At 39.7% G+C, this 27,300-nt stretch overlaps 2 protein-coding genes across 4 annotated transcripts in view; one reads left to right on the top strand and one right to left on the bottom strand.

Moving 5' to 3' along the window:
* Window positions 1-12: 12 nt before the first annotated feature.
* Window positions 13-15,386, bottom strand: LOC121941098 (uncharacterized). Its single transcript, XM_042483817.2, has 5 exons — window positions 15,104-15,386; window positions 9,954-10,172; window positions 6,491-7,021; window positions 4,342-4,499; window positions 13-2,775 (listed from the first exon to the last, which is right to left on the bottom strand). The coding sequence occupies exons 1-5, from the start codon at window positions 15,171-15,173 to the stop codon at window positions 2,731-2,733; spliced, it is 1,023 nt and encodes a 340-aa protein (XP_042339751.2). The 5' UTR covers window positions 15,174-15,386; the 3' UTR covers window positions 13-2,730.
* Window positions 15,387-17,455: 2,069 nt separating this feature from the next.
* LOC121939649 (importin-13-like) overlaps window positions 17,456-27,300 on the top strand; it is a 39,329-nt gene continuing 29,484 nt past the window's right edge. For 2 of the 3 annotated variants that reach the window (XR_015776663.1, XM_042482647.2), the window contains exons 1-3: window positions 17,534-17,680; window positions 18,027-18,113; window positions 27,087-27,212. Coding sequence is in view for 2 of the 3 variants with exons in the window: in XM_042482647.2 (XP_042338581.1) it covers window positions 17,660-17,680; window positions 18,027-18,113; window positions 27,087-27,212 (234 nt within the window). In the remaining variant the exon portion in view is untranslated. Of the gene's footprint in view, window positions 17,681-18,026; window positions 18,114-27,086; window positions 27,213-27,300 lie in introns of all 3 variants that reach the window. The other variant, XM_042482652.2, reaches the window with a different exon arrangement.

Raw genomic sequence — 27,300 nt, 5'->3', positions numbered from 1 at the left:
AAGTGCAGAGGATGGTTTCAAAATACCTTTAATCATAAAACACCAACAGTCCACATCTGGCAGCAAAGCCATTATGCATTCAGGATACCTACAATTTTTAACGTCAGAAATCTCAAGTGTGTAATTTAAAACTGGATGTACAGAGAGGTGACAAAATTTAAAAAATCATAACAGTGAGGGATTTTCTTTAGTACAGCTGAGTATCGCTTAAATATTATGATACCAGTACCATTACTGGTATCCTAAAACTGATACAGACACCAATTGAGTACTACATTTGATTTCTTCCTCTTTGCCTACTTCTTTGATACTCATAATGTAAATAGAGCAGTGTGTAATATTTTGGTGGAATCTCGACATGCTGAACCTCAAACTCTGCAGCATCTGCAGTAATGGGAATATCACAACTCACAAGTTGTGGTGATTGGCTGTGAGGAAAACCACACTGAAAGTCTTTTTTCGATACAGAAAGGATTGAATTCTGATATCATTTGACTGGAGAACATTGATACTACTTGGTTATCTCTGATGATACCTTAAAGGTCCCGTGTCTAAGATTTAGGGTGATTTAGTGGCATCTAGTCGAGAAGACTGCAGATTACAACCAGCTGAAACTTGTTAAGTGGTAAATGTTCAGGAGGTTTTTATTGGAAGCAGAGATCTCTTCCTCTCCAAAACAACCGGACCAGGTGATTGAAACTGGTAAAAACACTGAAAAAGCAGTTTCACATTACAAATCAGTGTTTCTCCTACACTGTTTGCTATGTTGCATGCAGGCCACTAGCTAAGCACCTGCTTATATGTGCTCACTTTTTTCTCTGAGAACATTCAGGAGCTTTTTACCGAAAGCCGAATTTTCCCCAGATAATGATCCTCATCTTCTCCAAAAAAATTTTTAAAACAGTAAAAACACTGAAGTAAAGCAGTTTCAACTTTAAAAAATATGGGTTTTTCCAACCCTCTTGCTGCAGATGGGCTTCTAACTGACACAAAAACGCCATTGGCTCTGTGTAGAGCCAGTGTTTGGTTTGTACATTCTGGGCTACTGTAGTAACGTGGTGATCTCTGTAGACGAGGACCTGCTCCCTATTTAGATATAACCCACTCATTCTACGGTAACAAAAACACGACAATTCTTATTTTCAGGTGATTATACACTAAAGAAAACATACTTATAATATCATTTTCAATTTCTACCAGTATATCCCCCTTAATCCTACACACTCAAGCTTTAAAAGTATCATTATTGATACCCAGTCCTAATCTTTAGGTGCCCCAATGCCTTGGACATTTAACTTTGATTTCCCCTTCCATTTGTCACATATCTGTAGTCACTCATGGCACAGAGATTAAATAATATGCACAAGTATAAGCTCCAATAGATTTCTATCGACGTTGGCTGTTCTGTCGTCCTGCGTGCGACTCGTTCCCACTCATATTTTCCTGCAGAGCAAAGACGCAGCGAGGCTGACACACAGTGTGATCAATGGAATATTTATGAACAAGGTGCTGTCAGATGAGTCCCGCGTAACATTTTCAATATGTTTGTGCCTGGTGAACGCTAAAGCAGCAACTAAGATGAAGAGTTTCATAAAGTTGTCTTTGCATGACGCAATCATCAGTAGTATTTACAACACACAGGACAATGCCAACATTGTGTGGAAAGGCCACTGGGCCAATTTCAGCCTGCAACTGTCATCATATGAATGAGTGGTGAACACGCTCAAGGCAAGTGTTTAAACACAGGCAAGTCAGAGCAGCTGCCCGGGCCTGAGAGTGCGTTTAAATGGGATTCACACAAAGCACTGGGAATGACGGGTAAATCTGGAAGTTAGTCGGTTTGAATATAAATACTGTATTCAATAAGAGCTGTTGCTATACTGTGTAAGGCACTCTCTCCTGGACACAAGGTTTCAGGAAAGAAACACAAACAAACACATCTCAAAAATCAGGCCAAAAGGCAGCAGGACCTTCAACAAAGAAACTAAAAAAAAAAGAGAGAGAAAATGCTTAAATATCCCCTGCCATGCCTTCACAAATCCACACATGCACCTTTAACAGGCTCACACACCTACAAACACACACTTGGCTGCACTTACATATGCACACAATTTTTCTCATACACAAAAATATTTGTCCTTTTTTTTTCCACTCCTGAAAAAGTAAAGTGCAACTTTTTAACACTATAATCAGGCCTCATGTTATGTTCTTTTCTCTGGCCTCTCAGTCACACCACCAGAGTCTCCAACACTAACTGATAACAGGGAAATTAGACCCTCAGGTGAGAGTCTGGCAGGACAGGCTGAATCTGCGTCCAGGTGTGAACCATCAAAATGATGGATATCACTGATGAAGTTGCCGCCAGTTTTACCCTTTTCAACTCCAGGGAAATCACTATTTTATACACCTCCCACACCCCCAAAAGCAGGGCTGAAAATATTAAGCATACAGTATTCAACTGAGGCGTTGGCCTAATTTGTAATTACAGGCACCAAAATAGGCTTTTGCCCCCGACATGGGCGATATCTTCATTGTCCATTGCAGCTTCAATTGTGTCCTTTCCGACATGTCAGATAAATGAAAGCGATCCAGACTTGGCTTGCACCTACCCAGGATTCTCTCTGTTTGGTGCAGATTAAGGAAGAAAGGCCAGGTTCAGCAGCCGCTGCAGCATGAGCCTGGATTCAAGGAGAGTATTTGGGCGCCAGAAATGTTTCAGTCATGCCTCCATCAGTAGCTGTACATGGACAAAGGTGTGTCCTCCATCATGTCGTCCTGCACATGCAACGAAAATGGAAATCACGAGTAATTATACACAGGTAATATATGCCAACACAGGTTTACACAGTCTACAAGCGCTCAATTTTTAGACAGTACTATAGATTTTGTGGCCAATAAGACACAATTTATAAAGGTTTATGAGTTGTAATTTATGGTTATTTAACCCTTTTAAACCCTGGTTTGACATCAGGTTTCTTCTCTCACAAGATATTTAACCTTTTGAAACCTGAGCAAATTGGTTTGATGACTTTCAAAAACACATAAAAAAAGGTAATAGCCAACTTGGAAAGAAAGGAAATTCGTAAAAGGTGAAAAAGAAAATAACTGAAAATTAGTTCTAAAGAAAATGTGAGAATTATTAGAAAATTATCATAAACTAAGGGAAACTATATTTATAATTATTACAATTATATATATAAAATTAAAGAAAAAAAACATCAACAGAATAATCTTTTAAACTTCTGCACTTTTTGGGAGTTAAGGTTTCAAAGCTCAGTTAAGTCAGAGAAGGAAATTTGATAAAACATCTCCTGGGCAGGTGGCAACAGAACAGGTTTTTGGTAAATACTCCATTTCTTGGCAGGAGTTCGATCAGAAGATTCACACCACTCTTATCCGGTAGAGTAGTGTCAATCTTCTTATCTAACTCTGGGCAGGAAAGCGAATGAACATATTTGTCTATTATCAATCAAGTCTGCACTTTTAAATGTGAATACGTTTCCAGAAAGTTAAAGGTTAAATGTTCATTGGCGCCGTCTTCATGATTAATAAAGCCATTGGTTACAACTTATATGTAATATTGTCGTACTGGTAAGTTGTAATCGTATATCTCACAGAGAAGGGACCAAATGATTGTTTTGCGAGTCACAAGTCTCAACTCTTTGCACTCAAGACCCGAATCCTAAACTCTGAGTTTCTGAGTCCTAGACAAGTCGTAATGCACTCCTCACTAAATATAATGCAATTTTAAGAATGCTTTTTGAAATTTGTATCTATTTGTTAAAACAAGTTTGTCTAAAAAAGTGCAATTGAACTTAATCATTAAGAAGGGGTACTGCTGACACTGCACTTTCCTAGCAAATAGCACTATTAACCAGTACCGAAACAGAATGATTTTGGCATGTTTCTAATTGTCTTTAACTCATCTCATATTGGAGAAATGTCTATAACCTTTTCTGCCTGAATTTGTAGGACATTTCAAGAAAATTCTTCCTTTATATTGATATTGCATATTGTTGAAAATTCTTTGTCTGAAGGAAATAAAAACATTAACATTGGCTACTGAAGGAAAATAAGAGAAATGACTTAATATGACTTTTTAAAAATCTACTTTTGGGGAAAGGTGTAAAATATATTGTCAAGTTAAAAGGCGCAAGTCACAAGTCATTGGTGTTAAAGTCCAAGTCGGGTTGTCTTTTTGGTTATTTTTCAAGTCTAAGGTCATCTAATTTGTGAGTCGAGTCCTCTGATATCTCACATTTAGGCTCAACACTCTGACAGACTGAATATTTCCACAGAGACAGCAGTGAGAGCATCGCCCTGATGCCGTGACATGCTCACCATGGGTAGATCCTGCAGCCTGCGGAACTCAGGTCGGTTGTCTCTTCGGCGCAGTTTGAGGAAGAGGAGCAGAGTGATGATGACAGCAGTGATGATAAAGGCTGACACCAGGCCAGCCAGGAGGGGGTCTAATGTGGGTGAGTCACGGACCTTCGTCGCTGGAGCACAAAAACACGTGAGATACTTGAGCAGTTACCTCTTTGAACACGCAGTAGACCAAGTCAACAAGCTTTCCAATGCACCATTTAAGATGATTTTAACTTTGCCTTAAAGGGACAGCTCACTCTAACATAAAAAAGTACATATTTTTCTTCTTTCTTGTAGTGCTGTTTATAAATCTGTTTTGTTTGCTATCTTGCTATCATTCGGCTTGTAGCTATCAGAGGATTAAAAAAATACATTTGAAAGCCTCAACAACAATGTCTCTTCCCAGAAATCATGACCTGGTTAACTACAATAATCCACAGACCTTGTGAGCAGTTTCATGTAGGAACTATTGTGTTTCTGCTGAATTACACTAACCAACCATATCACCGTGCAGAAGGAAGCGTGCACATACTTTCGGGTGTGACAGCTCATGACATAAACATTAATGGCGTCCTCCTCAGCTGAGCTGTAACGTCAAGGAGGGTGAAAGCAGGAGAAGTCACAGTCTTAAATGACGTCACAAAACTGGGGTACAGAACATGCTACTGCAGTACAGATTTCACTGTGCATGTGCTGTACTCCAATTGTGTGACATTATTTAAGACTTCTGCTTTCACCCTCCTTGTGTTACATTAGCTAGCTCAGCGGTGCAAGGTGAGCTATAAGGAAAATAGTTCCTACATGAAACTGCTATCAACAAGGTCTGTGGACAATCTTGAGTAAGTGGGTCATGATTTCTGGAAAGAGACATTGCTTTTGAGTTTTTCAAATGTATTTTTTGTCTTTTTGAGCACCACAAACCGAATGCCATCTAGTTCCATTATATTGGAGAGAACGCAGACATCTCTACAGCTGATATCTCCAACACTCTGCAACTCACACTAAAACAATCTAGACTGATGAATACCACTGCAGATATGAGTAAAAATGCACATTTTTGATGTGGAGGTGAACTGTCCCTTTAATATGATACAAGAAGTAGAACCTCAGATTCATAAACACTTGTTTAAAGCTGTGACCTAAATATGGACTGAGCCGCAGCGTGTTGAACTTGAGCATTCATCATGCAGCTCAGGACAGAAATGTCAAACACCGGATGGCGATGTGAAGCTTTCCTGTGCTTGAGCTCTGTGTCAAGCAAGTACATTTATTTCTAGGGCACAATTTTAAGATTTATTTTTAGAATTAGAGTCAAGAAGTTTTTATTGTGTTTGCATAATGTTCAGTGTATTTTAGTTTTTTACAAGAGTACTGCCTAAGCCCTAACATCATCAGTCTTGACCTTTCTCTGTTGATGTCTCTGTGTTTGTATACTTCTGTGCACAAAGAGTTTGTGTCTGCGTATATGGCAGTGTATTCTTGTGTATACATGTTGCTATGGAAGACTATTTTGTAAACTTTGCTGTTTTTTTACATCCTCTGGTTGGAAGTAACAACCACCACAGAGCAGTGAATGCTCCCTGTTCCTCTGGCTAATGGAAAAAGGCGACGTGCCAGCTAAGCGTGGCCTAATAAAACCACACAGTGAGAGAAGCAGAGAGACTTTTATATGTAAACTGTATCCACACAGGCTGGTCAACTGCAAGAGATCAGGTTTTTGTTCTTTTGAAATGACAATAAAACCAAATTGAACTCCTCTAGAGGTGGAGTGCAGATAGAGAAATATAGTGTAGATATATAAATCATTTAGTGGACAGACAGAGAGCGAAAGAGACAGAAAGAGAAAGAAAACAGAGCATTCTTGAGGCCATGAGTCCCATGACTGCCTTCCCAAACAGAGCCATAATTGTGGAGTGCTTGGTGGTGACAGTGCTTGTAGAAGATGCAGACGAGGGGGGGATGCGTGGTGTGTTTTTGTGTCTGTGTGTAGAGGCGAGGACTGGCTTGTGCTGGAAAACAACGAACAGCATCGCCTTTGTTGTTGAGCCAATTCACTTCTGGCTCTGTCAATATCCAGGCTGCATTAATACATAAACAAACACAGAAGATATCGTGCACTTACGGTCTTCGCCAACGTTGAGCTGGGAGGGGTTGTCGGCATGGTGCGTGGCCTGGGCGGAGGGGCTGGTGGTCGGGTTGGTGGTAGACTTTAGGAGGGGTTTGTTGGAGGTGCGAAGATGTCCGTCGGTGTGTGGCGTGCTTTGTGGCGGTGACTCAGTTTTGGTGGGCTCTTGAGAGGAGTCGGACGATGAACTGGACTGGGCGATGATGGTCACAGGGGTAGTTTCGAGTTTTGGTAGCTCAGGTGTTGGGACAGTAGTGGATGAGTGTGTTTCGTTGTGACTGGGATGGTTTGACGGTGTAACGTCAGGAAGTGGAAGTGCAGTATGATGTATTGTGTTTGGCGAGGAGGTTGGTGTGTGTGCAGGGGTGGTGTGAGGTGTGTGTGTGGGGCCGGTGCTTGTGGGGGCAGGGGTGGGGTGAGACGTAGAAATGGGGCTCTCAGAAGGAGGAACTGGAGCCTGTGTTGTCGGCTGATCTGTCGATTGGTTTCCAGGAGCGTCAGTCTTTAAAGGAGAGACGGTGTTGGTGCCTAAACAAAGAGAAAGACAACATTAGTTTAAAAAATACCGTAATTCTTTTTCTGCCCACTGAAATACTGTAAATCGGTGATCAGTAAACTAACAGGAGCAGTTATTTTTTGAGCATATATGATGAGGAGAAGGTGAGGCCAGTGCACACACACTTAAACGCTCAATCTGGAGCAGCAGTCGTTCAGGCCATGTTTAGAAGAGAACGTCCCAACTAAAAACAGAAAAAAGGTCTTTCCTTTGCATTTTTCATTTGGTAACATTTTGAAAAAGATCCTCGTGTACAGGGATTCGCAAAAACTACCACAATTGTAGTATATGTGCCAGGCCAGTAGTTGGTGGCGTAATGTTGTGATGACACACCATAGAAAACACCACATGCACCCTGGAACCTGGTTCCAAAAGTTTGTGTTTTCAGACCCCCAAAATACCAGTGTTGTGTGAATGAAAGATCAACCTGCAACAAAGGTTTTATGTTATATGCAAGAACTGATGCCGTTTAAACAACCCCTTAGTCAATAGTAACCTGCCTTGGGAACTGGAGGGTCAACAGCTCAACTCTCTGTCCCAAGTATGGAGTCACACTTTAATTCAATTCCAACGATGAGCTGCTAGTTCACCTCTTTTCACCTCCGCCTTGCCACAGCTAAGGTGCCCTTTCTCACCAAACCCCAGAACGCCGACGTTATCGGTTCTTTAATCGGTACTTTTTAAAGTTCTGGTTTCTCGCCTGAGAATCAACATCACAGCAGTGAGAGAGTGTTATTGGTTACTGTTATTGCCAGGTGTTAAAGTTCTGTGCCTTAATAGCTCTTTTTCATTCTGTTTCTGCATTTTGTGAAGTGCCTACGTCAATTATGGGGCCAAAAATACAGCTATCTTTTTTTTCCAAAGTGAAAGTGATTGGGGCGCCAAGTAGCTCATCTGGTAAACTGGGAACCCCATGTGCAAAGGCTATGTCCTGACTGCTGCAGCCGAATGTTCGATTCCAACTAGCAGACCTTTGCTGTATATCATCCCCTCTCTCTCCCCCTTTCACAATGTAGCTGTCCTATCCAAAGGCGAAAAAGCCAAAAAAATAAAATTATTACCGAAAGTTGAAAAAAAAAGAGAGATTTTGAGTGGGTTGCCGTAAATGTCCAGCCCATGAAAATTTACTGGTTTGAAAATCCAGTCCAGTTAAATTTGTTACTTAATAGCCCTGTTGTTAGGGGGTACATTTTCATTGCAGTGAGCACCGCAAATATAAATCAGTTCACCACAGTTGAGACAGAAAACTAAAACTCTAACATCTCAGCATTAAAGTTGTGTAAATGCACACAATGCTCCACTATGAAGTGTTTTTTTCCACCCCTAAAATAAACAAAGTGCCTGAAAAAGTGCTATTCTGTGAATATGTTTATGTAAATGTGTGAACCAGCACCACTGTGTGTTTGCGAGACAGAGAGAGAAAGTGTGTGCCGGGGGGGGGGGTTATTTCACTTCTACCTCTCTCACCCCCCTGTGAAAAGTCACACAGCATTTAATCACTTGTCTCCTCTGCTCAATGCCAGCACTTTTCTCTCAGTATATTTTACCACCGCTCTCAACAGCTTGCACCTTTTTTAATGAACTCGTTCCTACTTAGTTCTACTCTTAAGCTTGCATCTTACACCATCTGAGACGTTTTCTATCTTCTCTGTGCTCCACTTTTTTAAAAAACCAGACCGAGCTGGCTGTCAACACTTTAACCCAGTCACTCACTCACTCTGTGGCCCACTTCTGGACGTGGAAAACAGAGATAAGGACTTTGTTAAATATAGCTCTGAAACTCTGAGCCACCTGCTGCAGGGCTTCCTACTAAATTCTCCTGAAGTGTGACGAACTTTCTGTCCTGGCAAACTCCTCAGCATTATCAGATCACCTTTGTTTGCCCCACGAGTCAAGTAACAAACTTAGTCTACCATCAGTCTGCCATCATTATTCTCATAGCATTCGTCATTCATATTTAGAAATAAATCAGATATGATTTGGATATGGCAGTCTGAGTCATATGTAATTAAAAATGCGACACACATGCATTTTAATGACGCAATTACATGTGCTTGGAAAGCGGAAAATACAACAGTGGAGGACGAGGGCTCAAGCCAGTGTTCAAATGCAGAGGTTACCGGTCTTTTAAGCCTTTGGGGCGAAGAAACTGTACAAGCAAAAATACAGGGTTCATAACAAAACAAACACAACACATTTATGAAGACATTTCAGCTGCTATGGGAGAGCGCTAAACCCTTAGTTACGCATGCATGTTGTTTCAAGCGTAAGCAAAGTTAAAGCAAGTGTAAATGCAGATACTGGATTTGAGCTATTTCAAAAGTAAGCAGGTGGTCAAATAAATGGGAAATAGGCAACAAATCAAAATTCAGTGTTGCCAGGTGTATGATTATTATTGTATTTGTATGATAATTTTGCCCTATGTATGATGTACGATCAATAATTCCACAATTGCCGTAATGTATGATAATTTAACCATTGTGACACTCACAATAAGCACTTAGTTTTAGTTTGCACGCCTCATTTTAACTAATTTCCTGGCTCCTATATCTGTGCATACGCATCACTTCTCACATGATGACATGATCGGGTTCATCGAGCACGCACCGCTGTTGTTTGTTTTAAACAACACTCAGTCACTGGCCGTGTAACCTAAAAACCTACCTCTCTCCAAGGTAGTGGGTATGTCTTTAAATACTAGTTTACTAAAGTTATACATTTAACCTATTCGTTCTCATGATTGTCACTGGCGTATGATCATTTCTCTCAAAATACGATAATTTTGAGCCTCCGGTACGATAGTTTAACATTTCCAATCTGGCAACACTGTCAGAATTGGGCATCAAGACTTGTAGTGTGAATCCAGTCTAAAACAGTATTAATAATAAAGATTTGCATATTTACCATTAACTTCCTTTGGTTCCGGTATCACGGAGATGGTTACTCCCTCCGTAGTCTTGATGCTCAAACTGCTGGTGCTGTTCGGACTTGTGTCAGAGTCGTTCAGAGGATGTGCAGCAGCTGTGTGACTGATGGGGACCGGGCTGGAAGTGGGCACAGACTCTGCAGCTGGAGTCTCAGGAGCACTTTGTGAAGCAGAGGAGGCAGCAGGGTGATCATGATCTGATGAGGAGAGCCAAATTTGGATAATGGTCAGTCTCTGGTGACATCCACAGAGTAATTAACAGCTCATTTGCTCATTATTCCAAGCAAACAGACATTGTGCACACTCCAAAACCATCTGAATTAATTTAGATTTATGATTCAGAACAGGACACTGTTTGTCCAAACAACAAATATTAAAGGCTATACTCGCGTTTCTCTTTTAATGGCTTTTTAGCTGTTTGGGTATATTATCAGCATTTATTTGTTGTTGTTTTGTCAGTTCATTTCTTGATTTGTTTTTTTGTTTTTGTTTTTTTTTTTACCTTCTCCCTTTTTTTGTTTAATTTTTGTCTGTTCTTTTGGGGCAAATTTTCAGGTAATTTTCTTGTGCTTTTCACACATTTCTTGCAAACCTCCGGGTCATTTCTTCTTTTATTGCTCATGACCTTTTTCCCCATGTTCTGAATAAAATAAAGCCACTTTGCTCAGGTCTCAGAAGGTTAGATAAATAATGTGATTGTATTTCCATCTTTGCTGAGAAAGTTTTCTGTGGAAGAAATGAAAAGCCTGTCCCATATAGACGCCTGCCCCAAATATAAGCCTGTAGAGTTTAGTGATTTAAGCAAATAATAGCCCAGGGTATTAATTGAAGTTTTACGGTATGCATATTTTTTCCCAGCTAAGCAGTGCAGCACTTTTATAGGAGTTACATGCTGAGTGCATCCATATTCTTCTATTGATCAGTGAGCAGCTTTACTGAAGAAAACAGGAGTTTAGTGTCTTGATGCATGTTACATCAGAGGTCAAAATGTCATAGTTACTTCGCAAATTGTGATTTTGTCTTGCATCAGGCGTTAAATGTGGTGTCTACAGACCATTTTAGCTCCTGAGTGACCTTTTAAAGTGACGCAAAGCAAAGCTCCTCGAGGCCTCTAGAACTGAAAGCACTTCAACCTAAGTGTGATGTTTTTAGAGGCCTGAAAAGGTATCCAGTTTCCCCTTTTTAAAAAATGACTCATGACTCCTCATATTTATTGAGAGAACTCTTGCGGGACCACTGAAAAGATACTAAGAATTGCAATGACGCAAAACACAGTCACATTAATGTTAAACATCACTTCAGATCACGAAACAAAACAGATAACAGCTGACTCTCATTTTGCATGACATCCACTACAGCCCCCATGAGGCGTGAGAACTCTTTGTTTTGACGTAATATCCTTGTAATGAAGACATTCAATCTCTCTCGCTCTCTCTAGTTCCCCTTTGGTCTTAATCTCTTTACTGTACAAATCTTCGTTTCTGTTTCTACCTGCTTCCCTTTGATGAAGACCAGAGCACTGTTGTAATGTAATGTCATTACCGATCAGTGACACACTGCCATGAAGCCTTTCATTACCTCCATAATCACTCACTCAGCTCATCAGCACACACACTGAGACAGAAAGGGACCTGCTTGAACTCTGAATGATACAAAAACAGACACACTCATAAATAGAAAGAGGTGCTTAGCTGTATAATACCGGCCTTGTTCCTTCACTTTAGCTCCATTAGAGCTGCATAGGTCAAATGCTAGAGTAGTATGTTGTACACATGTGTGTGTGTGTGTGTGTAGAGTAGATTCATAAAGAGCACCACTGTTTCCACTTCTCTCTCCAGATATTACAGGGTCTTACTTTTCAGGCCAATGCAGCATGTACCTGGGGAAGCAGCTCTTGCTCACTTCTTGACCCTGCCAGCGAGAGGAACAGCCAACCATTTCTCTGCGAGCAGATGTTTAACGCTCGGTGCCGAACGTGCCTATCAGTAATACCTTCTGTGTTAAAACCCGACCAACTGCTACTGCAAAATCACACAAGCACTGGTGTAACAGTGCGTGATTGAAAAAGCTGCAGACATCTCTGTGCACGCCGTCCTTGGCCTTTTCATCCGAACTTATTTCAGATGTTTACTGCCAACCGTTGTCTGACCTCTCAAGCTGCATGTCATGCCTCTGGCGTCTGATTTTCTTTTTCAGTCCTAGGTCTTATTATGCTACAAAATCCCTATATTTAGATGGAGCATGGGTTGTTATGTAAGTTATTGCATGCACCAAAAGTATTGTACATTTGGTTAAAAAAAACCATAACTCATTACACTGCATTGCAAACAAAGAACTAATTTAGTTTAAGATTATTTAATTCACACAGAAGAATTTATCAGAGATAAAGGATATATTACTAAAAGGCATAGTCTGTAAATCTTTATATAACCAATGAAACAAGAAATTAACTTCATCTTCATAAATAACAGACAAAATGAGACAACAAATGAATTAGTTTTAAAGGGTAAATATGGTATTTTTTGACCTGGACCATTTTTTCCCATGTTTTGTGTCTGAGTGGTGGGAAGAACAATTTTGTGAAAATGATGCAGTACTGGGCGAGAGTGCTGCAGCGTTTGGGTCATCTTTGCACCATTTCTTTACATCTATTAAAAGTTCATGTTTTTGCCACTGACAGGATCCCTGCAGAGATGGAGCTTTTTGTTAAAGAAGATCATTTTTGTTTAACCAGAAACAGCCACCCAACAGACTCCATTTAACACAGCAATAATTTTATCTTCCTTAAATACATTTCTGAAATTACTGTTTATTTAAATGGAGTCTGGTTAATTTTGGCCATGGCTATTTTGGGTCAGTTTCTGGTCAAATTAAATGGATCTTACTCTTTAACAAAGGTATCTCTCTCTGTTTTTCACATTAGTCACTCAGACACTATAACATGGGGAAATCCAGGATAAAATTATTACTTACCCTTTAACCTTTAACTTACATTTATTATATGTGCATTTTTGTATAGGTCATAGCAAGTTTTTTTCAATTTGGATGTTTGATTATTATTTTAATATTTTGTACTTAGTGGCTCCAAATGATGTAGCAGGATTTAAATACAAATTTTAATTTGTCTACCCTGTATCTTGTGCCTTGTTAAGTCAGTTTTATCAATTTTAAATAAACATATATAACTAGAAAGATAACTTTGAGAAGAGTATAAAAAATGAAATTAGTTTGAAAGGCGGCCAACTAAGTTAAAAATGAGGTGAAAAAGGCTTTCGGCAGTAAAGCCTTAGGTGAGAAAAGACAACGATTGGATATTGGTTTCAGTTGCTGTCAAGAGAAACAAGAGAATCAATGAATATTTGGAAAAAAGACAAAACTCCTCTCTGAATAGCATCCTGGATTTGGATTTAATCTCTGTGCTGTATGTTTATGGAAATACAGCCCTATGCAATCAATGCACTTCATAAAATCTGGTGCCACAGCGCTGCTTTAAAATCTGTTCATAAAGTCGACACAGTGTACAACAGAGGCAAGCCAATTAGCATGAACCCAGTGAAACGACAGTGTGCCGCTGCACATAGTTAGAGGTGTCATTTATCACAATGTACTTCCCTGCTCATTTACAGCCAATAAATGTCCTCCGGTGGAGCCGAGCTGTTTTCTATTCATTTGAATTTCAGCTAGACGAGCTGATGGGACAGTTCTGCCCAATAAAAATCTTTTCAAATGTCAATAGTCTCATTTTGCCTTCATGTCAGAGGCACTGATGGAGGAAGAGAGAGGAGGCAGGAGGAGGAGGAGGAGGAGGAGGAGGAGGAGGAACAGGTAGGAGAGAAAGCGGAAGGCGGGCAAGAGTGAAATACAGGATGTGAGAGAGGAGTGTAAATGTAATGCAAGCAGAAAGAGGAAGCAGAGAGCGGGAGGGAGGAGGAGGTGATGTGAAAGATAAAGTGTGAGGCTGTTAAGACAGAGGCTCACAATAAGAAAATTGAGATAAAGCTGTGTTTTTTTAAACAGTATGAAACTGAAGCATATTGAGTGGAGGTGGGAGAGAGTTTGTATGACTCTGATCTCAAGGAGGGTTGAAATAAAACCAGAGTACGAAAAATGTTCACACTCGACACTCTTCATGGTGAAACAAAGTAGACTAAAAACTGGAAGCTCACTTCTGTTTAAATCTCAAAAACACTACAGGTGCCTGGAGGCAGGTGAGATGTGTGTGTGTGTGTGTGTGTGTGTGTGTGTGTGTGTGAGAGAGAGAGAGAAATGGGGAGGCAGTTGTTCCAGTAAACAATTCTGACTATTTCTAATCTGGAAACCTAAAAGCAAACCAAGCTTAACAGAAAAAATAAGCAATTTAACTCTTTGAAACCTGGAGTGACATCACTTTTCTTGTGTAGCATTTAGATGCTACTTATAAGCATTTAAACCTTTGAAACCTGAGCAAATTGGTTTTATTTCTTTCAAAAATGGGGGAATGAGACAAAAACCAACACTGGCGAGAAACATCCGACAAATTGCAAAATAGTAGATTTAGAAAAATAAATTTAAAGCTAAAGAAAGAAAAGAAATATTTAAAAAGAACAATATATTTATGATTAGCATTTTTATATATTTGAAATTATTTTACAGAATTGTTCGGTTTTTAAGTAGTTTTATCCTATATTTCCATGTTATCCCCTTTTGTGTTGTTTTTGTTTTGTTGCTGATTTTCAGGTGATTTTCTTGTCCTTTTCTTGACCAATGTTTTGACTAATTTCTGGGTCATTTCTTCATTAATTGCTCATTGCCTTCCATCCATATTAATTTATTTTATTTCTTATTTTGTTAGTTTGTTTTTTTACTGTTACTGTATGTCTTACTTCTATGTATCTTAATGTAAATATTCACCCTTTGTTTTATTTTTTTACCATAGCTGTTATTGAATGTATGTAACCTTGATATCTTATCCTTTTTACTCTTTTTCTCTACTTGCAATAGCTATAATCTGTACATGGGAAACATCAGTTACTACAGTTTCAAACAGGCGGAAGTTGTGCTATGTGTATTCGCATTATCCCTATCAAATAAACTATAAATAAAAGCCGAATTTTCCAGGTTTCAAAGGGTTAAAAAAGACACTACCTACCATGATCAGCAGATCCCAAGTTAATGAGCAGCAGCGCACAAAGGGCAATCCACACTTTGGTCTCCATCATCTCTGTCCTCCGGCTACACAGTAAACAAATGACTAAGACAAATCTCGTCTCGTCTCTTCTTGGTCTCTCCTTTCCTCCTCGTTCACCGTCCGATCCCGGACTTTAAAGAGGGAGTAGTTTAAAAAATCCCAGGCAGCTGTACTGAACAACCCACTGCAGACAGCAGCTCTGCCAGCGTGTGCGTGGCTGGAGGGACTGAAGGAGGAGTGTGTGCGTCCTGATTACTGCTCTCTCTCTCTCTCTCTCTCTCTCTCTCTCTCCAGAAACAGTGCCACGTGTTCCCCTGTTCAAAATAGTCAGTGGATTTGACTCTGTGCCATGACGCGTAATTCGGTACAAAGACTGACACCTACCCATGCAGTACATGAGGGCATGCAGCAAAAAAACGAAAAAAAACATGCAAACTACAACGCATTGTTACAGGCCTATTACGGTGCATCAAAACAGTCACAGCAATTTCAATAGAAATCATTAAAATGTATGTTTTGTTCAAATATTTCAAGCATTTTAGACGTGTTAAAGCATTAGCATTGTGACATTTTTAGAAGCAGCTTTTTAAAATTATTATTTATTTATTTCTTAGCTTTTTCTGCTAATTGTGTTTTTTTTTTACTTCTTTGTTTTCTCACATTGTTTGTTGATGTATTGTGAGGTTTGAATTTATTATTATTGTTGTTGTTGTTGTTGTTGTTGTTGTTGTTGTTGTTGTTGTTGTTGTTGTTGATGATGATGATAATGTTATTATTACTACTTAGGGGCGTTTTGTGACTATTGCCTGACCATTTTTATGCACGTGTTCATTCATAAAAATATAGCAGGTAGCTTAATTTAAAACGACGTGGGTTTTATTAGCATTAAACATCTCTAATTATTTATTTATTTATTTATTTTATAACACTTCTAAATACTAATAACAACAAGGGCCACACAATGGAAATACATATTGCACATCTTTGATGTTCATTTTAATTGTGCTTGTACAGTGGTGTTGCAAGTATGGACACGTATTGATAATTGCTTTATTAATTATTGATTATTTATTGATTGATTATAATTTTTGTTGCCCTTGTTGTTAATTAGTAACTTTGTGGTGAATAAACAAATAAATAAAATAGACAAAATGTTCTTCAGGCAACAGTCACAAGAATGTTCCTAAATAGTATAATAATAATATAATTATTATCTTTCTCTTTCTTTCTTTCTTTCTTTCTTTCTTTCTTTCTTTCTTTCTTTCTTTCTTTATTTATTTATTTATTTAATTGAATAATGAATTCACAAATAAATATATGGGCCTGAAGACATTAATCCGTAGACTGCATGAAACCAATGTTGGTCTATATCTGTGACACCATGGAGTCTTTGTCACGCTTAAGTCTTTATTGATCAAGAATAAACATATTCTCTCAGATATTTGATTTGATCCGGAAGCTTGAACTTTGTAATATTTACATTTTGCATGACTGGCATTTTGTACAGGGCGTTTCACTGTAGTGTGACGTCTTCATTGAGCCACGTGAGGGCGCTGTTGGTCTGCAGCAGATTTTCAGTGTTGTAACTATATTGCAGTACTTCACTGTAGCTACAGCTTTCAGAGAAGCCAACATGAAGCAGGAGGAGTGCAGTGTACTTCCATATATTCACTAAAGCCTAATTAAAAAAAAAAAAAGAACAAAAAATAGTCTATGCATGGTCATATAAAATAACTGGAAAAATTAAAAGGTATGTTCATATATGGAAGTACACTGCACTCCTCCTGCTTCATGTTGGCTTACATGTAAACCAGCAACAGAAAACACAACAGCTACACAAAGTCTATTAAACCACGACTTGTTTATTTATTTTCCTATTTCAAAGTATTATTTATTCATTTTATTTTTCATATTTTACTTGCTATTTTGTTTGCTGGCTTTTTGATATTGCTTGATGGGTTATATGTGGTCCGAACTATTATTGCACAGCCAGATTTTCAGTTGTACTTGTAAAATAACAATACATTTAAGATGCAATCTTCATAATATTAAGATGACACTTCATTAGACATATGGACATACGGGGGGAAATGCCGCATTCAAATGTTCGTCATGTGCGAGTATGCCGAAGAGCTTTTGGCTGCAAAAAATGACAAAATCAACCTGAAACAGAAGATAGCAATTTTATATCCGAAATTTGACGAATAATTACACTACACAATTTAAAAAAATAATCCTGATGATTTTTTTTTAAGTTTATATATTATCCACCTTTATATTTTAGAAATCGCCGTTTCATTGACCGTGTTACTGGGTGGTCCTTAACCAGTTACGCTGTGATTACGACATTTCCCACAGCGCCTGAACGCAGCAAAAACCCTCGGTGACGGAGCAGAGGCGGAGAAGCGGCAGGGAGCTGCCAGTATCGTCTCATACCGTCGCAGATCAGAAAGGTGTGAAAATACTGGTCCTCTAGACAGCCTAGAGATAATACACGGAGACGGCGTTGTTTCGATAATGCTGTCACACTCTGAAAATGTTAGTAAATCTGTCTCGCTTGGCTTTTTTTGATATTAGGGCAACGTCAAGTTACATGCTACGGTAGCTAGCACGACGTTAGCATAGTTAGCCGTTGCTATAGTATTTCCATATAGTGTACGTTAGCGTCGGCTAGCCTGTTCTTAAGTTAAACGAGCTAACGTTAGCTTGCCGGGTTAGCACCTTGTGGCATCCTTATGTGTATTTTTTTTGAAGTCGCCGAGCTGTGTTAATCATTACAACCGCTTCTGTGGGAATTATTTTGAAAATGGCACTGTCTTTAAAGGGAAGTTTAACGGTGGCTGTCAGCTCCTGAATGTGTTGCTCCTCTTTGATCGTTTGACAGCTCTGTGTCAGCGGAGATATGGAGACGCCGGGGAGGATAGCAGCTTCACCGGACGCCCTGGACTTCACGGTGGAGAATGTAGAAAAGGTGAGTTTTTGGGAACATGAAGTCATTGTCAGAAAGCTTACAGAGCACCAGGAGTTTGTGGACTAAATAACTGATCTTGTTTAAAAAGAAAAAAAAGCTTTTGGGGGGAAGCAGAGGAGCTGACCTGTAGCCTCATATAACATTATTGATAATAATAATTTCCACAGAGCTGATTTTACCCGGAGAGATAATTTTGCAGTGTTTACACTTACAGGAATTGAGCTCATCCGTCCACGTTTTTAAATTAGTCTTAACTGAATGGCTAATGTTTAGAAGTGATAATCAGATGAAAGCGAAATAACAGGTTGTATCTCACAAATTATTTACCATTAATGTGACTGTAAAATGCCTGAATGGATTTTGTTTTTCTTTGTTGGATTGGATATGTTTGTTTGTGCTTGCTCGGCTGTGTTGCTGCCAGGTTGTTGCGATGAAAATCCTTGTTGGGTGGCCGCTGACTCGGACACGAGGGGATGGGTGGGGAGAGACAATGGGGAGGATGGAGAGGGAGAGAAGTGCTCCAGTGGAGGAGCAGGGTCGATGTGATGAGATGGGTTGGGGGATGAGGGGAGGGAGGGGACAGGGTCGATGTCTGTGACGGTGCCAGTAAAGACAGAGGAGGGGGGTAAGAGGAGGTTGGCGATGCGACAGAAATGATTATAGAGGCAGATTTGAGGGAGAGAAGCACATTCCTGTGGGGGGAATGGCTTGGCTCGATACTGGGGCTTCTGATGTAATAAAGGAGGAAGATTGACAAACAGTGAGCGGGGTCATGTCTCCTTGTGGACAATCTGATTATTCATTTGTTCATGTTTTATGTCTACAGGTGGAGAATGTGGTGCTCTTTTATAGTTTTGGGGTGGCAAGTGCATGAGGAAAATGCCTCTCATCATTCATATTAACCCTTTGAAACCTGAGTGGACATCAGTTTTTCTTGTGCTGCATTGAAACACCTCTCAGAGGTTTTTAAATCTTTGAAACCTGAGCAAAAAGGTTTAATTCTTTAAAACAAAAAAAAACATGGGAAAGGCAATGAGCAAGTTGCAAGGAATTTAGAAGAGACCACAGGGAAATAACCTGAAAATAAATGTTAAAAAAGGAAAGAGAGAGAGAAATATTTGAAAATTATGAAAAAATGGGGGAATGTACAGAAACTAAATTAATGATTATTAAATTTCTTTATTCAAAATATGTCACATAATTTATCTTTTCTTTATTTTTAGCACTTTGCCAGGTCATTTCTTTGTTTGTCTCTCTCTCTTTTTTTTTTTTTACTTTTCTTTGTTATTGTTACAAATTTAAAGGTAATCTTCTTGTGACTTTTCACTAATTTGCTATTTTTTGGCTAATTTCTTGTCTGTTTCTCACTGCCTTCCTTTTCTTTTTAAGAAATCAAGCCGATTTGCTTATATTTCAAAGGGTTAACTGATTAAGTCAAAGAAAATACTATCACATATTTAATACATACCTAAGTAAATGTATATTTCATGTAACTAGAAGGTTTATAAATTATTCGTTATGTAGGGTAACGAGGAGGAAACGTAAAACTTAATTCAAACCAAATCTTATAAATCAAGTACATTTTTTTTTATATTTAATTGAAAATGGAAGTGAGACCTTGCTTGCCAAAATACATTAAGGAAGCACAAACAATACATGAAGAATACATTCATTATAAAAAATGATCTGCTACATATCAGATATAAATTCGGCATTCAGTATAATATTTAATTACCTGAAACAGGAGATGCTTGCAGTGGTCGAATGTCAGTGTAGTGATAATTTGAATAATTTAAACGGTTTTAATTAAAAAGTGTTTAGGAACGTCATCTGTGATGCCATTGCAGTGTATGTTCATACACTAAACACAGGCCTTAAGACTGGTCTGGTTTTCCTCTTTTTAAGACACTGAGAAACAAAACATAGCAGCCACTAATTTATCATGGCAAAATGTCATAATATTTCTTTCTGATTTCATTTTTTGTGTGCGTGGGTTTGTACAGTTTAAGGTGCATTTTCAGATCTTGTTAAAGCTCTCAGTCTTCTCGGAGTGGTGCAGCGCCATCAGTAATCTCATTAACTGATAAAACATGACAAACAGCATCTGAAGTATCTTTTCCCTCGAAGGCTATGAGCACTTTTGTAATAACACCACAATTGTATTTCAAAACAGGTGAGGTATTGTTCTTGCAGTCTCAACTATATTTAGAAAGTATATTTAGAGTATTTGGGTGAGGTGATACTTTTCCCTTCATATTTTTATTTTTGTAGTTTATTATTAAGCTTGACATATTTGTACTTAATTAGTTATGGCATATGGATATTGTTCATTCACTGGAATAAAAGGGAGTTTCTTTAGTTCCTCTGTATGCATGTAAAAGCATCACATTAGTATCTGCATCAGACTACCACAGTTCCTGTGCATTTATTCATTTGTGGTGGCCCAAAGAGCTACCACCACTCAATGATTTTTTATTTTTTCATTTTTGGAGCTGGACTGTCTTTAGGATGGTTATAAGAATATATATACTGTTCGGTTATTCATTGCAACACACTCTTGGAGCGCAGAGCGTACTCTGGTTATAGACAGAGCAGCAGAAGGGTAGATGAAGTAAGTGAATCTTACCCGTTGAATGAGCTGTGTAAAAAAGTTTGCATTTCCTCGCTGTTGCTCCTCACATCCATCGATCTGATCTGATCAGATCAGCTCTGATTGGATGGACTGATCAATTACAAAAACATGGGGGAAAGGCAATGAGCATCTTGGTAAGAAATGTTCCACCAATTTCATGAAAATAGTGATTTAGAAAATTATTTTTTTTAAACTAGGGAAAAATGTCGAGGGATAAAAAGACAAAAACTAGGGAAAAATATTTCTTATTACTATGATTATATATTTCAAAATATGTTAGACAATTATTATACATTTTTAAGCATTTTTTTCAGGTTTGCCTTGTTTGTTTGTTTTTTTTCCTTTCCCTTTCTTTTTCATTTTTTGTTTGTTTGTTGACTTGTTTGCTTTTAGGTAATTTTCTTGAGCTTTTTACTAATTTCTTGCTAATTTTGGGGTCTTCTGTCACTGCTCACTGCTTTCCCAGCTTGAAAAAGGTTAAAGATGAAAGAAAAAAGACCAATGGTGTAAAATTATCACTGTTGTTCAGTGGGGTGGAGGCGAGCATGTGCTTGTTGTAGACATGGTGGAGATGATGGTTCCTGGCCCAGTATTTGTATGTGTCCAATAGAAAGCTCTTTGTTCGATCTTGGGTCTGCAAAACAAAGTACCACATTGTCAGTATCTCTGTGTGTATAATGAATGGGTATGTATAGGGCCTTACATTTCCGCTCGACTATAATTAGCCTTGTCTTGATCCACTATCACACCATTACAAGCAAGCAGAGGAAATTTTGCTGTAAAAATAGTCTGCTGTTAGGATTTAGTGGTTTTGCACGTCTCCTTCGACGCAGAAAACTACTGTACAACCAGAAATGACCACAGCACAATACTGGGTCAGCACCTTGCTTGAGGCCACTTCGCCAGCAGTGGCTTCTGTGTAATCACCTGGTGACCTCACTGCCCACACAGGATGCTGTCCATAGGAGGTTTGATGTCCTTTTAGTAGTGCATAACTCTCAGACTCTGCCTTTTGGAAACTGTGTTTGAGTCAAGTTAGGATAAGATTTATGTGGCAGCAAGTCTTCTCATTAAATAGCTGTATGGCATTTAAAAGCAGAGGAGATGATTCAGCCTGCCAGCTAACGTATTACAGAACACAGCAGGGGAATTTGACACTGAGAATTGATGCATGGTGTATTGAATGGTCCTGTGGTGGCCGGCGAGGCTATTTCAGAGTGGAAATAAGGATAGTGATGGCTATTTCTATGCAGTCATTGATAGAAATGTATATGGGTTCAAGGTGAAACACGTCTTGTAGGGTATATGATACACACATATGCTCGCGCAGGCATTTTTGTTTTAGGATTCTTATTTTAGCTGGCTTTGAGACAAAATCTTATGTCCATTGATTCGTTGGCTGATCATTCTTCTAAATTACGTGATGGAAATTGTTCAAGTAACTGCGGCTTGCACGTAGAGACACTTGGTGCAAGGGTTTGTTTGCTGCTCATGTGCTGAGATTTTATCACTATTGGCAACATGGTATTCTTAATTTCTGTCTTGGCCGCATGCTGTCAACAACCACCCGCGCACACTCTTGCACAAACTATTCTTCTTTGTTCCCTCGTTAATCATCATTCCTCTGCATGTCTTTGGTTCTCACAGTTAAAGCGCAGTGTCATGAGGGGTCAGTAGTGTGATGATGCCTTCTGCAGCACAGCAACAACACTGCCCTCCCATCACTACAGTGACTTTGAGCATGACTCTCTGGTGCACAGATGGCTCGAAAACACTCAGAACCTATGGCAGTGAGATGCCATTACCTGCTGTGTGTAAACACAGTGTGCAAAGATAAAGTGTGTGTGTGTGTGTGTGTGTGTGTGCGCACGCACGCGCGTGCGTGCGTCTGTGTGTGTGTCTCTGTGTGTGTGTGTGTGTGTGTGTGTGTGTGTGTGTGTGTGTGTGTGTGTATAGGCGCATGCACTTAAGCCTCATATGGGGAAGGAGAGATTTTGTTTACAAAAACCTGCCACCTGCTTCTCTTTATCTACATCTCCTGCCTTGCACTTGCTAATAATTTTAAAACAGTAATCATTTTTTATGGATGATGGCTCATACTAGGCTTGGGTGGTATCTGTTTTTTCATACTTATATATCTTCCTGGAATTTCACTGGGGTACCAGTATATGATGGTTTCGCTAACGCCCCCCGACCACTGAATTTGTTACGTTCTGCAGGCTGTCTCTTGCCATTTTCAGTCTATTAAAGACACAGTGCACTCACAGATTTCAACAAGAGGTAATATTTGTACCCCATTTTGCTTATTAAACAGAGAAAGACAATCATGCACCTGCTGAGTTCATGTGTCTCTCTTTTACTAAAAAGCTCCATGTCGCGAAACGTGTTTTTGGTCCCATGTTACCAGCTTAGAGCCACCACACTGATGGCACTCAGCTGCCACTTAGATGCACCTACATCTCGCCGATTTTTTTTCTGCGACTGCAGTTTTCAGCAAAAATGGCTAGTTAAAGGTGCTATACAGTCAATATAATTGACTGTATACCACCTCGCAATACAATTTCATTGTCACAGACATGATGAAACACACATTTCTTATTTATCCGTTTTACTCAACTCTTCTGTTTCAAAATAAAAGCCCTCTGACATTATTTCTGTTGACAGTATTCCCTCAGTTGTAAACACAAGAAATATTTGTAGGACCGTGTAGTTGACGATGCAGCAGCTTGCACAGAGTATGTGCTTTTAATTATGACAATACAGTAGTTATAACAGTAGACAGCTCTGCAGCAGCACCCCTACAACAAACGCTGCCAGTAGCCATATTTACACTGCCTGTTCTTTATATAACATCTGATCACGGAAAGGGGTGACAGAGTGGTCTGACCTCCGAGCCAGGAACAGAGGTAGTATCAGCCTTGAAATTGGGTCTGTGTTAAATGTAAATCCGGAAAGACGTGACCATAGGGCGCATGAGTTTGCGTGCAACCCTCAGCTGGTGATTTAAATAGCAGCTGTTAGCATAGTGGCTAATTCAGAGAAGAAGAAGAACACCTACCATAAATGTCGGCAGACTGTGAAAACAATGACATTCTGGGGCTCTTTACCCTCCAAGCAGAGGACAAAATCAGCTGCCACACAACAGAGAAGGTAAATGATTGTGATTGACATATTATGCCTTTGTTATTGTTTCTAAAGTGCCTCAGACGCGTGTATTGTATCTCACGCTAGAGACAGATTCTTGTATTTTCTAACATCACGCCCATCATGGCTCTTTTTATGGCAGGATGTATAATCACAAACTGGAGCGACATGATGCCGCCATTGTTTGGTTCTGTGTAAACTGCAGGGGCGATATAAAGGGGGGACTTCGCTGCTACCCTATAGGGCGATCTCTGTGTAAAAGTAGCTAGTGTGACCACACATTGCTCACGCGTGCAGTGTGGTAGTAACCTCCAGGACATGTTATATGCACTGCATGCAAAACATCCTCAATACAGCCTCTCCAGTATGAAGTTAATAGAAAGATGAGGGTCCGTATTTTTGACAGTATTTAAAATCACACTGTCGGGACACTGTAATAGCGGGCATGCCTAGCTCCATCCTAATTTATTTGCTTCATGTTTGTCATGATATTTTGTATAGCATAGGTTTTTTGAGTGGGCTTTTTAAACGCAGCTCAGGACCTACACTAGGTATTCTCCTGGGCTCGCTAGAGAGCAGACAAGTGTATGCCAGCCACAGTAAATCCGTGGTTATGTGTGAGCAGATGGTGAATCTGTCTAACCGAACAATTTTTCATTTGCATCCCTCTCCTTCCTCCTCCTGTTGGAACGGGGCTGTAGAAGAGGCTAATGACCTTTGACAGCATCTGCCAAGAGCACGCCATCCTCAGGTGAAGCCAGGTGGTTCAGGCAGGTTGCCACCATCTGTAGATACAGTTAGTTGCTTCGGTTGCACTGGCCGCGTCATATGCAAATAAATGCTCCTGTTTCTAGGGGTGTGCATGTTTTTTACTTGTTTTAAGAACCATTTAGTGATGGGCAATTACAGTTAGTTAGTGGAGATAACTGCTGCATGTCTGGCATGATTTCTAGGAGGAGACAGGCGGTGGTTCTTTGTGAGAAGATTAAAGCAGCAAAATGAACAGACTGTTTTATGTCTTGTGCTTTGATAATAAACCTAGGAGGGACAGACAGGCTCAGACACAGACACAGTGCTGTTTGGGATTGGACAAGGAGAGGTCTGCGATCACACAGTGGACTGCAGTAATGATCCGCTGCTGCTTTGAACTGCGATATCACAGCTTTGTTTGCAGAAAGGGTAGAGTGGAGCTGACTAACAAAAAAACCCTAATGCTTTCTAGAATGAAGGCTTGATAATGATCCATAGAAAGACCTTGCCAAATTGCAAACCAATAGCACATTCATATTTCATCAGTCTTGTCAATAATCATCTGTTCATATTTTGAGAAAAAAAATCCAGTTTTTATACAGTAGGAGCAGTGGTTTTCCTTCAAACAGCTTTAAACGTGAAGATTATCATAAGAAGCCAAACTTGACTGTGGTAGATGTCAGTAGACTACCGTCTACTCATTTTTACACAAAACCAAACAACTGCAGCATCATGCCACTTTGGTTTTTGACAGCACGCCAGCATCGAGGAAATTAAGAGATGTATAGCACACTTGGGGCAGAGACGGTGCACGGAGAACGTCAGGCGCATTTATAGTGAAACTTCATCATGCTGCATCTAAAAGTTTACTTTCAATTATAAACTGCTAATCTTACTCATCAATGTGATCTGATCAGCTGTGAATGGATTGTAAGATCAATTACTTGACCTGCAAGTGACAAACTGCCACTGGTTGCCAATTGGTTGGTAAACACCAGTAAATAGTCAGAATCTGGATGTTTCACTAGCCTGAAAACCACTCGCACCACAGCAGTGTCAGCTGTTGGCACGAGTTCTGAGCTGTAATTCGGTAGTAAATAATCGTTAGTAAGCTGAATTTTGGCCCTGGTAGCATTTCTTTGCTCCATTTACGAATTTGCACAATTTTCTTTTAACAGATGTTTGTGGAGAAAACTAGTTCATCCTTTAAAATAGAAATAAGTGCTGGAAAAAGTACTTGAAAGTCCTTGAATTTGACTCGCTCTCATCTATACAAACCCTAACATACCGTACCTGCACCAATAGCTGCCTGTCACACACATATGCAAATGCCACCTGACTCTCTACGAACCATCAGCTCATTGACGCACGGCCAGTCGTGCTCAGAGTCCTGTACAGTAAGTGGAGACAGATAATTGCGTTGCAGGATGGCAGACGGTGAGAGAACACCACCTGAGACTCTCTGCTTCCAGTAGGCATCGTCGCTCTATTGATGTTCCTCTCTACAGCTGCAATAACATCATCATACTCTCTGACCAGTCATGCTTTCCCCCCAGTATTATTCATTCTCCCTTGCTGGACAACCGAAACTTCTCTGATAAGGGAAGGGGGAGAATTGTAGATGAAGAGAGAGAGATGATGGTTGGAGTGAACTGGATGGACAGTTTAGGCTGGAGGGAGGAATGAGAAGGAAAAAAGAGAGAATGACTGCTGGTGGAGGGATTTATGTGTGCAGGCTTCAGGGGTAAAGACAAGGATCAGAAGCTCGCTGAATAGATTTTTTTCCCTGTGTTGCTTGTCAGACACTTAGTGCTGGCTGCTAGCAGTTTTAGTTCAGTGAGCATGTACATGTGTGTGTGTATTTGTGCATAAGACAGGGAAAGAGAGAAAACAGGCTTTTTTTGCAGAGTAGTGCCTAAACCCCTCTTCTGGCACTGTCAGGATTAGAGGTGTCTGTTTAATTAATGCTCCCTCTCCCCCTTCTTTTATTTCCCTCTGTCATACTCATCCTTTATCTCCTTTCTCTTTGGCTTGCTCCTTCTTGTTCTCCCTGCACTCAAGTACTCAAATTACTCAGAGCTGTACTTCAGAGAGTGCTGTTTTCAGGTCATTGCTTCTCCATTGTTCAGGTTTCGAGGTAAACTGTCTACTATATGTCTGTGTGCTTGCCTGTTTGCGAGTGAAAAAAGATGCTCTTTTTCTCAAGGTAACCAGCTCTTTGCATCAAACAGGAGTGCTAAGGACTGTTTTATCCTCTCTCTCTCTACTCGTCTGTTACGTCCGACCCCCACAAATGTGAATGATTGGAGTGTAGCTGCAAACATTTCTTAAATGGACTTTATTTTTATAATATTGTTCAACTTCCTTGTGTTTTAAGCATCCACAGATGGTATGGATTCTATAACTTTTCTTTCTCATTATTCTTCTCTTTCCCCTTTTTTTTGTAGGCCCTCCACCAGTTGTACTATGATCCCAATATAGAAAACAAGAATCTTGCCCAGAAATGGCTAATGCAGGCTCAGGTCTCGCCTCAGGCCTGGCAGTTTTGCTGGGCCCTCCTGAGCCCTGATAAGGTATAGTGTACTCACAAACACTCACAAGGGGACACACACACACACACACACACACACACGGAAAAAGCATTTTGTATCATGTCCGTCA

The sequence above is a fragment of the Plectropomus leopardus genome, chromosome 5 (genome assembly GCF_026936395.1).
Source record: "Plectropomus leopardus strain MGB_pleo_1.0 chromosome 5, ASM2693639v1, whole genome shotgun sequence".
Taxonomy (NCBI): domain Eukaryota; kingdom Metazoa; phylum Chordata; class Actinopteri; order Perciformes; family Serranidae; genus Plectropomus; species Plectropomus leopardus.
This window is presented reverse-complemented; position numbering and strand designations above follow the sequence as displayed.